Raw genomic sequence first — 12,218 nt, forward strand, 5'->3', positions numbered from 1 at the left:
TCAAAACAGAAGGTCATGTTCCTTGGCTTCTCTGAAATGTCTGCTAGCATTAAGCAAGTGTTACAACTTCCGCAGTACATATCCACTACCTATTCTGTATGTGGCAGCCTTGTAAGTGTCTTTAGATACCTGGTTCACTGCAGCAAGACACCTGCCATTTGTCTAAAAACCCATAGATACACAGAGGACAACTCACCTTAAGAATCAGTGTCATTTTATAGCAATAAAACTTGTTGCCCATCACCATTCTAGTGTAATTTCAAACAATATAGCACTAAAAGTAGCAACCCTTTAAAACTACAGCACACTCAAAAATCTACTCTAGCTTTGTCTCTAAGTCTGAAAATAATGCTGTCTAGGGTTTCATTTTGGATTTTTAATCTTCTGAAGTTTGATCCCAGATAGGTCTGAAAATACCATCTTCAAACTCTTTCGTTTAATTACTAAAAATGTTAGAAGCCCTAGTGGAATTGATTAAAGGCTCAATATTTCCTCCCAAGAGTACTTTCAGAAATGCAACTTTATTTGCTGTACATGCTCAGCTAATAGTTCATCATGTTAACACCAGAGGGTGAATTACACCTGCAGCTCATACACATAGAGGAAACTTAGAGACATGGACAAGTCTTAAATGACAAAACTGATATCCCTTAGCTATAGTAATCAGTACCAAATGTTTGGATCAGACAGTCTTAGCTAAATTAGCTCAGACAATGAAAACGTAGCATGCCATCCTGATGTAGAATTTCTTTTCTTTTTTTGTTCTACATTTTTCTTTGTTCTCAATCATAGATAGAACCTTATTAATATATTTTCTTTATTAATTCAGTCGTCTTATCTAAGCAGTATGTATGATATGATTAGTTATATATATGTGTGTGTGTGTGTGTGTGTGTGTGTGTGTATACAGACATTAACCATAACACAATAAATAAATATTAGTATTAATGTTAAGTGTATATTCTTAGAACAAGAAAATCTAAAATATTAAGCTAAATATTCTAATAGTTACATAGTAGGTATATGTTATATATCAGGGGTGATTTAGGTACTTACCTTGGACAGTAAATAGGCAGACGTCCACAATTCATGTTAAGGAATTGTCATATATTGCAACATAATACATTTTCTAGATCCAGTACATTTCATTCAGATATTACCTGATATGTAAAAATTGCTCTAGTAGAACCAGACTGTAGCTGTCTGTGGGTGATGGCTTGTTAAAGACACCTCCCCTCTTCACCCTCTATGTCTTTTGGAGGAATCTTATAGGCTCCTAGTAAATCTTTTCTAGTATTTACCAAAACATACCCTGTGTGTGCTTTATTCCTTTTCCAAAACTCCATGAAAATCTTGAACCTTTATCATTTGCTCAAATAAAGGACAGGCCAAGTTGAGTGTAAAAATGGAAGATAAACTTTCCCAGGTTCTAGAAGATAGGGAATCAAACTGGGGAAAAAAAAAAAAAAGAAAGAAATGTTTTTACACACCTGCCATTTATACAGTGGAGATGCCTGGAATTGGCAAGGAAAGAGTAACGTGAGTGAGGGAGGCAGGCCTCATTTGGTTCATTCTCTTGGGTAACTGCAGCGAGAAAGGTTAGAGCAAGAGGGCTGCAGCCATTAGCAGAGCAATGAGGGAAAGCTGCTGAGCTCCTGCCTGTGCTCTGCCTGCCTCCGTATTGCACGGAGAGTGATTACAACCCTAATAGGAAAAATGCCTCCTACAAAGACACTTGAAGCTCTACACAGATAATTAAAGCACAAAGATAAATAGCAATTAAGAAATCATAAAAGAGAAGGAAAATGAAGTAATTATGATTAGTTACATGTGTACATGTGTATACAAACATTAACCATAACACAATAAATAGTTGCCCTTCAACTGTATATTTTAAATAGATGAATATAAGCTCATATAAACTAATTTTTTAGAATAAAAACTTGCAGAACAAAACAGGTTTCATTAAATATCTACATAATTTTAATAACCATAATTTATATGCATACAGCAAAAGAATTATATCAAAATATTTGTGCACCTAATATGCTATAATTAAATGGCTATAGCCTCTTATTAACAAGAAAAATAAATACCCAAACCGAAGGACTTATATGCATGCATATAAGAATAACCAACGTATGCAAAACATTGGGGGTGAGGGCATGTATGGGAGTGGGGTGGGGGGCAATGGTAAGATATGTACACATATAATACCTTAATTAAAAAAATGAAAGAAATTACAAAAAAAAGAAAAATAAATACCCAAATATTCAACAAAATACTCATATAATTAAAATACTGAAAAGACATTAAAATAGAGTGAAATGTGGTAGCTCATTCTGTTTCACAAAAACATGATTTGGCATAGGTGTCAAATGATTATATCAAACAACATGGGTCAAATGTTACTTAATAAGCAAAACTTTATTGAGAAGCTAAGAAACTGGAGACTTAAATTGAAATAAAATGATATCCATATAAGTGTTTATCTACAAAAATATTAAAATAAATTTAATGGATTGACAAAAGTTGCCCATTTGAAATGCTGAGAAAGAGAATATATTAGACCCCATTTTGTTAAGTTTAAACATCTTTTAAAAATGTATTAAGTTATAGGTTAATACAATTGACTCTTGAATAATACAGGGGCTAGGGGCATTGACCCCCACATGGTTGAAAATTTATGTCTAACTTTGAGTCCCCCCAAAATTAACTACAGTTATCCCTTGGTATCTGTAATATATTGGTTCCAGAAACCCAGCTAACACCAAAATCTGCAGACTCAGTACAAAGAAGTGATAAAATAACAGATAAAGTAGAGAGAAATCTCTTAATGAGTAAAGCAGCATTTGGTCTGGAAGCTACAAACTCTCACTATCATTATTAGATTTTTAAGATCAATTATTTTCACATTTGTGCTTTACAAACTGAGTTGGATGGTGACAAGTTATATGATATTTGCCCTTGAAGACCTTATAATATAAATGACCAAAAAATGGTGCAAAAAATGATCATCTTACTGTATGTATGTATTTATTTATGTTAGCAAATGACCTCTGTTAGGCATTCTTACATCTGGAAAATTACAATTGGAGAGAATAATGCTGCAGCAGCCTATTTTATTCCTATCATGCAACCCTTGGGATACATCTTTTTCTTTCAACCTTATGGCCTTTGTTTTATTTTTCCTGGAGAGGGATGGGGGACTGTGGTGATGAATTTGGTGTTAGATAACAAAGCATGTACTCAATGACTTCCTTCTGCCGTGTATTATCCTTATTTACCTATACTTGCACTTCCTTTTATACAGTCCTCTTGAGGACATTTTCATATTCTCTCTGGAATCTCCTATAATGCCTTCTATTAGTAGCTCAGCTGGGATTTGATGAATGAATAATAATAGAACATAAAGGAACTGTGAAAAATAATGGAAAAAAACATTTACTAATAATTTGACATTGATACCAAAAGAAATTGCTCCAAGAACCTACCCATAAAGCAGAAGGTTCACCCTTGCAAATTTAAATCCTTGTAGCAAGAGGATTTTCCAAGAGTGAATCACGAACACAATCTGAGGATGTTTCATGGATGACAGTTGTTGATGAGTCACAGGGAAGTTTTGAAAAAGCAATTACCCACCTGGGAATCCATAAAAAGAATTGATACCCAAGCTGCCAAAGTCATTAGCAAACTAGGTGGGAAACCTTTGTTACTCTGAATGTGCAATAAAAATCCTGACTGCTATGCTTTTTTGTGTGTTTGAATTGTGCCACTCTAAAACATCTCAAATATATTATCAAACTGTAATGTTATCTAGTAATCACTGTTTTAAAACTACTATTTTTTTTTCCAAAGAAATTTCGGAAACACAATCCTAAAATAAGAAATTGCTTCGATATATATTCTCTCCAGGGAGGTTGGAAAATGAAATAGGAAGCAGAGCCTGATATAACTAATTAATTCTATAAATGTTGAGACATGTCCAGAAGCAGGGATTGAATGAGCTAAGCAGATTTTCACTTTCCTACCAGCTTAAAAGGCACTTTAACTAGGGCATAAAGATGGATATGTAAGTAGGTACTACATCCACCATTTTTGCTATTTAGTTTTGTCTGTGGTAGAGCCTGAGGAAAAAAAGGACCAAGCACTTGTCAATTGAATGAGTCTCAATCTGATTAGGAGCTGCCACTCACTAAAGAAAAAATATGGTACAGACTCAGGACTGAAAAAGTAGGAATCTAGAGACTTAATGTTGTGACTTTTAGCTGACATGCTTTGCAATTGTATGTGAGGTTATGGGGTCTATAACAAATCGTATGAGTTGATGATTACTTGTGAAGAGGGGTGCAGTGAATGGGGTATGGGAAGGTAAAATGGGATTAGTTTGAGGACTTTTAACAGGGTCTAAAATATTTTGGCTCAAAGATTGTCATAATAAACAAAGCAATACTACCACTTGTCTAACTTGTTTGTATAGCTATGCGCAGGCATTCTGTTATCTTCACCATGGTGTGTTGGGGGTCCCCAAGACCACACTAGTTTTCAATGATTCACTGGAAAGACTTTCAAAACTTTGAAAAGCTGTTATATTCATGGTTTTGCTTTATTAAGTGTAAAGATACAGATTAAAATCAGCAAAGGCAAATGGTGTGTAGGGAAGAGTCCAGGAGAGGCCAAGTGCAAACTTCATTTATCCTCTCCTAGTAGAATACTAGTAGTACAGAGAGTGCTTAATTCTCCCAGCGGCAATGTGTGGTTACACATGTGAAGTGTTGCCAACCAAGGAAACTCACCCAAGTCTGGTGTCCAGAGTTTTGTTTTTTTTGTGTTTTTTTGTTTGTTTGTTTTGTGTGTGTGTGTGTGTGTGTGTGTGTGTGTGTGTGTGTGTGTGTGTGTTTGGGGGTGGGGGTTAGACATATAGATATGGAGCACTCTTATGATTGACCTTAACTATTCAGTCTCCAAACCCCTCAGAGGTCAAACTGATATAATGTGGCCGAGACCTCAGGCATTCATCATAAATCACATTGTTTGCATAAAATATCTGCTTATGACCCCTGACCCCAGGTATAAAAAGACACTGTTTTCAGGCAGGATATTCTAGGTTACCTTCCAGGAACTGGTCAAGGGACAGTCTTTCAGTTTGGATTGTGAGGGGTTGAGCAGTTCAAACCTGCTGCATTCACTCTTTGCTGCACCATGTGGTAATGAAAGATTTCCTTGTTCCAGTGTCCCACATCTCATGGACATTTTACCTACTACCATCAACTTAAGTATCTCAAGTATAGTTCTGTTGATTTATCTCCTGCTGAATAATCTTTAATGATTTACCAATTGCTAAGGGGAGAAAAGCCAAATCTCTTCGGGTAGCCTTAACAGTTCACTATGTGAGGTCAGAGACCCTGGAACCCAAGTACCAAGTGAAGTTTCTAGCACATAGGAAATATTTAATACATGTGTTATGAAAAAAAGAAATAATGAATGAATCTTCTAATATTTGCATTATTTCTTGTTCCCAATATCTTTGCTAGCATGGCTCTCTCATTCTATCTCCTGCTACAGATTGAATTCGTTAACCATGTTTTAAGGTTTTGTCATAAAGCCTTCTTTCTAGCAGGCATTAGTCTCTTCTCCTCTGTTTTTCCCTAACTTAATTTATTTCTGAGATGCACTTATCATGGCCCACCTTGCATTACAGTTGATTATGAGTGTACTTTCTTTTACCTACCTGTAGATGTTGGCTTTTAAATACAGAGACCTTATCCCACCATTCTTTACAGTTCCTAGAATTCCTACCCTAATGTGTTACTTCAATCCATTAGATGCAATTGAATGTTGCAATTATTTAATCATAATTTTTTCAAGCTCATATTGCCAGGCTAAAATGGGGCTAAGGAAAATGTAACTACTGTCCAAAAATGTCTTGTTGAACTCAGTCTGAATTTCAGAAAGATGGTATTAAAGCTTTCAAATTAGAGTAAATGAAAGGTACATTAGACCAAAAACATAAGAACACAGTGTACAAAACAGCTGTACTGTGTCCTCAACGGGCTAAGCTAAATTAGAATTATAAATATGTTTCATCTTTCCTGCCTGTGTATTCTTCTGAAGATGCTTTCAACTTCAGGGCTTTGGGGATTTACTTGTCACCACAGGTCTGAAATTAGTTTGGTTAGTTTTGCTGACATCTATTATCTCAAAATATCTGAAATCTACCTTATAAGGAAGAACTAGCAAGAATTTCAATGACAATAAATGAATTTGTGCACATATTAGGATGCTAAAGTTTGACACGTGAAACAGGTTCAGAGATACCCTTTGTGTAGGCTCCAGCAGTGTAGAGGTGGTTGAGGTTGTAAGTGGGTCATAGATATTAAGAGTCCAAAAGTTAATTTCAAATAAATTATTCTCTCGGATACAAGGAGAACCTCTTTATTTGCTTATTCTTATATATTTCTCTCTTTTTTTCATGTTATTCTTGCCTCTTTTATTTTTGGTCTTATGTTATCAGATTTTATCATCCCTATCTTCTGCCCAATCTTGGTTTATTATCAAATATTTTTATTAAACATCCACTATGTGAATAACATATTACTATGCATGAAAAACACAACCACTAAAAGATTAATTTAAACTTAATAAAAATTTATTAAGCTGGTGTTCAGTATTCTACCAGGAGCACTGCCATTTCCTGGTACTCAGAGATAAATAGGATAGGGTTTCTACCTCTGGACAGATTATGGTATACTAGAGGCCCAGTGCATGAAATTTGTGCACTAAGGGGGGGGGGTGGTCCCTCAACCCGGCCTGCGCCCTCTCACAGTCCAGGAGCCCTCAGGGGATGTCTGACTGCCAGCTGAGGCGCTAAGCCAGCAAGTCGGACATCCTTAGCACTGCTGCAGAGGCGAGAGAGGCTCCTGCCACTGCCACTGCACTCACCAGCCGTGAGCCCAGCTTCTGGCTGAGTGGTGCTCCCCCTGTGGGATTGGGCTGAAACCCACTCTCTGAAATCCCCCGAGGGGTCCCAGATTGCGAGGGGATGCAGGCCAGGCCAAGAGACCCACCGGTGCATGCTCAGGGCCGGGAAGAAATGTGCGAGGTTGGCCAGCCAGAGAGGAACCATGGGAGGGCGCCATGGGAGGGCGCTCAGTTCCAATCGGCTGGACCCCAGCAGCAAGCTAACATACCTGTCTGAGCGTCTGCACCCTGGTGGTCAGTGCACATCATAGCGACTGGTTGACAGGTCAACTGTCTGCCTCCTGGTGGTCAGTGCATGTCATAGCGGCCTTAGCATATCTTTAGCATAGTATGCTTTGATTGGTTGAACGGCCAACCAGTGGACCGCACACTTAGCATATTAGGCTTTTATTATATAGGATAGCTGGAGAGGGTGACCTGAGAAGAAATAGCTATGCTTTTTCTGTGGTTCTAATAGAGCAGTGTATAAAGGGCTATGAAAACAGTTGAGTGAGAAGTTCTCTAAGGAAAAGGAAAGTTTCCGAATTGAGGTAATAAGGGTATTCAACAAAGAGGAAAAATGTGGAGCAAATGCATGTATAAGGGATATTAATAATCTGTTTCCTGGAAAGCAAGGAACCTTCATTTAGAAGTTATTAGTCAAGTTTAACCACTCTTTAAATTGAAAGATTGCACCGTTCCCGGTTTTTCATCTCATAGCTTTCCCTAGGCTGAGTTCACAGTATAGGCCCACCTATAAACAGATAACTTCTCAGTATACTGGGACTAGGATTAATGAAACCATTTGGGAGAGCAGTCACCAAATGAGAATTATTTTTCCCCATAATTTCACCATATGATTAAGTGGCTATATACCATTGTATTAAAGGAAACACTGTGAAAATTAAGTAGGGAAAACTTTCCTCCTTTTCTACTTCATCTCACCAGGGTAATACTATGACTGTTTGACTGAATTTCTCTACCTGTCCAATATCAATGTTGTGTTATACGTCCATGTATTATTTTAATGCCTTTAATTTTGTCACATATCATATGTTCTAAGACAAAGTAGTTCAACAATGGACAATAAAGAACCAAACGAATTTTAGTCAACTTAACTAATTGCTGTATTTATCATAGTATTTACTGCACATTCATGACATTCAGGAAGATAAAATTGTAACTTTTACTACAGCAGATTACTGTGCTATTAGAAAGCATATAGTTTACTAAGGAGTTTTCAAGCAGATTTTTAAAAATATCATTATATTTTAAAGGTTTTTGAGCGGTAAAATGAAGAATATACAGCTTGTATTTTTCTTAAAGAGAGAGACAGTTCTTAAGTTTAAAGGGCATCTCTGTTTCTAACACACCTTTCTATTTATAGGAAAATGTTGAAGGAGGAGACTGCAGCCGCTGCAAATCTGGCTTCTTCAATTTGCAAGAGAATAATCAAAAAGGATGTGATGAGTGTTTCTGTTCAGGGGTTTCCAACAGATGTCAAAGTTCCTACTGGACCTACGGCAATGTAAGCAGCAGCCTTTTCATTCTGTATGCTGTTCCACAGGCCTTCTTGATATTGCTGTGGTTCTTTTTGTATGAAATTATTATTTTTTTTCTTACCGTGAGCTTCTACTTAAAGTTATTATACAGAAGTGATGTAATTTTATTTCAATGCTATTTGCGTATTTTTATCAAATCCTTTCAAGTTCTTTTTTTTGTAATAGTGTATAGATGCGAACTTCTTAGAATAAACAAACACTAGCCTTTTCAGTGTCCATGATTAATATGTGAAGCAGTAATGAAATTAATGTTGTTCTAGCCCAAGGGAACGTGATTCAACAGAGAAAGCATCCGATTGGGATATGAAGAATTATATTATTAATCCACCAATATTTTTGATAAGTTATATGTTGCTTTATTACTACTTTATAAAATGCATATTACCCACCAACCTTTAGTTACTATTTGATGCTGCATGGGCCCTTTCATTGTTAAAAGGGGGCCACTAAATTTGAACAATACATTTATTCTTAGTCAACTTTTAAAAATTTCAAATTATTGCCTCTTTAGTAGTCACTGGAATTTTCTTCCTCTACCATAAATGTAAACATGTTTGCCTGCCTTCCTCCAGTGCCTACCTTACTCCCCACTGCCTTTTCCATTCTGATTTGTCTCCTTATAGAAGAGGTATGAAAGGAAAACTGGGGCCTTCAGGGATTTCAAATAGCCTGTGTAGCCACTCTTGAGCACAGAAGAGCGGGAAACAGGCTAGAGAAAGAGAAGCCAAGAGGGGAATGAGAAACTATGCCAGCCATCCAGGGTTGGGTATGCTAAAGAGGTTGGGGTCCTATACTTAGAGAGTCATGAAGGATTTTAGCAGAAGCGTGATGAGAGTTTTGTTTTACCAACATCACTATTTCAATAAACTATCTTCCTTCCTTTCAACTTTAATCAGCTAACTAATCCTCAATGTAACTATTGTTTATTTTTCTCTGCCTATATTGCTTTTAAGTCAAGTCTGAAATATTATGAGCAGTTTCTGATTATTCTCTCATGTCTAAAATTGGACCTATACATACTTTATCAAATGCTTTGCTTCTGGAGCAGAATACATAGAACCAACAGCAAACGGAAATCTAGCCTAACTTCCTCCTTTGGATTCTAGTACCCTTGCCCCCCCCCCCCCCCCACACACACACACTTCTTAACAGCTCCATTAACATGTCAAAATTGTATAGTTAGCAGGGGAGCAGGGGAGACACTCAGCCTGGGTCTTCAGAAACCAGGTCCAGGGATATTTTCAGTTCAGTGAGTCATCTGGGGAGAACTTCCTCTGAATCTCACTGAGCTGTCATAGAATTTCTGGAGGGTGGTGTTGGGAAGGGAAGAAAAGAAAGTAATATATATCTTATTGTCTAGCTAGCTAGTAAGTTTTTACCTGGTCTCTCTTTCTCTTTCGACCAGAGCAGTCCCAGCAATCCCCAGCTCTGGGAGATACAGAATCAAATGACTTCTACATAAAGAAATTTAAAAATATATTTCATCCACAACAACCGTTACCATTCTGCTGTTTATCACCCCCAATACCAAGCTGCTCACACAGGTCTAGTGGGCCCCTGGTAGCTGTAAACCTCAATAGCCAGTGTTTTATCCTGACCTGACAGTTTAAATTACAATTTCAACTATATGCCCACCCCTGCCTGGAGTATAAAGATGAAAAAGCAAATAAATCATCATGGGTTCCCTAAGTCCTTCTTTAAGACTTCTTCCTTTTCTGGGCCAAGGATCTAAGCCCTGGGTTCCTGTAGTACTTCAGACGCCCTGGGAAGGAGTAGGTACAATATTCTGAGCTGTGGCCATAGCAACAGGCTAAGCTGGTGGATTAAAATGGTTTTAAGTCTCAGCGTTGAAATTTAAATAAATAGGAAGAGAGGAAATACTGAATGAAAAACCATCTTTCAGACACTTGCAAATTTTATTCTTCCTCAGCTTCACAAACGTGTAGGCAACACCTTTTAAACTAATTTATTCCAGAAGCAATAGGAAATTACTAGTAGAGTGAAAAATATAAAATTCAAAGTCAGATTACTTGATATTAATATAACATTATAACCATTGTATAATTTTGAATGAATTTCTATTTTTAAGGAAGGTATTTGCAATCATGATTTTTTTTAAAAAGCATTGAACCAATGAAAACAGATTTTTATGTAATAAGTACCATCCAAACTCCTAGAAACATAAAGAAAAAAATAGGAATCTATGAGTACATATGATAAGTTTAGTGATATTGAAAACGCTCATATTTTTTGTAAACTTGTATAGTTTCTGTTTTTTGATTTCCAAATACATGGACTTTACAGGAATATAAAAGAGAACAGAAGTGGATGGATTTTATTCTTCCTAAGTAATGATGGTTGTGCGTTTTTGTTTAAGATAAAAGACATGAGTGGCTGGTATCTGACGGACATCTCTGGCCACGTTCGAGTGGCTCCCCAGCAGGACCTGCAGCCGCCTCATCATATCAGCATCAGCAGCGGGGAGGCCCGCCGCGCCCTGGCCCCGGACTACTTCTGGAGCGCACCAGCTCCGTATCTAGGAAACAAGGTAAGTCCATATGCAGCTTGCTTCTCGCCACTTTGCTTTAACAGGTCAATAAAGGAATGGGCTTTATTTAGTATTTGTTTAAAGAAATATAAGCATATCAAACACATACTGTGTTAGATTGCCTGAAACAACTACATCAGCTTGAATTTGACATTTTCCCATGTTCCATGGGCCATGGCATCCCCGGTTCACAACTTCACATAGCTGACATCCTATATATTTTTTTAATCAGCAAGTAAATTAATGAGGGCTTGAGAATATGTCTGCAAAAGAAAAAAAAAATTATAGACATTGGAAGAAACCGTGTTGGATTTACTTGAAATAGATGTTTTTCCTGAGTTGTCTATGGTGGGATACTTACTGAAGTTTTCCTCATCTGTTTCTACTTCATTTCAAAGCTGACATTCAAGAGAGCTCCTTTTTCTATCTGGTATGAATGTTAATTGGAAATGAAATTTATTACATAACTAATGTAATGCTTGCCATGAAGCTTATGTAAACAGCATATTTCCCGGAGCTCAGACAGAGCGCTGCACTATAAGAAGTGCCAGATTGAAAGCACATGCGTGTTTTAGAGCCCACTCACACACAAAGACAAACATACACAGATAAACAAATATAGGCGCCTCAGAAGGGCAGCACTGTTTTTCGTGTTTTGTTTTTTCCCCCAGATGTGGATTAACTCTAACTACACAGGTGCCTTGGCTTTTGTCATTTTATTTTGTACAATAATTGGTTGCAAACAAATTTTGGTATAGTGATTCTACATGTGAATACTTGCTGGTTCTGTGAAAGTTAATACCTTGTCGTCTGATAGTTAAATTGACCTGATCACATGCTGAAGAATCTCTTAGCAAATTGATGCTACTTAAGCCTAGTTTTTCCCTGTAAGAATATAGTGTCACTTTTGAAGGCATCTTCGCTGGTTAAACAAGTAAAAATATATTTATAGTTAGTGGTTCTCTCACCACGGCATGTGAGTATTGAGATAGAAAAATTTAATGGCAGTTCAGATGTTCCTTTGTGAGTGGGAATTAGTGGTTTTCACAGATTGAAGAAATTTTAACTCATGGCCAGTTTTCTTATTTTTAACAGGCTTCAAAATGCTATTATGAAAATTGTGTAAATGATTAAAGTGTTTTCAGTGA

The 12,218-nt window shown here is 36.9% G+C and overlaps 1 protein-coding gene across 1 annotated transcript in view; it reads left to right on the plus strand.

The window, feature by feature from the left end:
- LAMA2 (laminin subunit alpha 2) overlaps positions 1-12,218 on the plus strand; it is a 485,095-nt gene that overhangs the window by 197,740 nt on the left and 275,137 nt on the right. Inside the window, exons 11-12 of the mRNA XM_079780407.1 lie at positions 8,348-8,488; positions 10,900-11,070. Coding sequence (XP_079636533.1) covers positions 8,348-8,488; positions 10,900-11,070 — 312 coding nt within the window. The remainder of the gene's footprint in view (positions 1-8,347; positions 8,489-10,899; positions 11,071-12,218) is intronic.

The sequence above is a fragment of the Cnephaeus nilssonii genome (genome assembly GCF_951640355.1).
Source record: "Cnephaeus nilssonii genome assembly, chromosome: 9".
NCBI classification, from domain to species: domain Eukaryota; kingdom Metazoa; phylum Chordata; class Mammalia; order Chiroptera; family Vespertilionidae; genus Cnephaeus; species Cnephaeus nilssonii.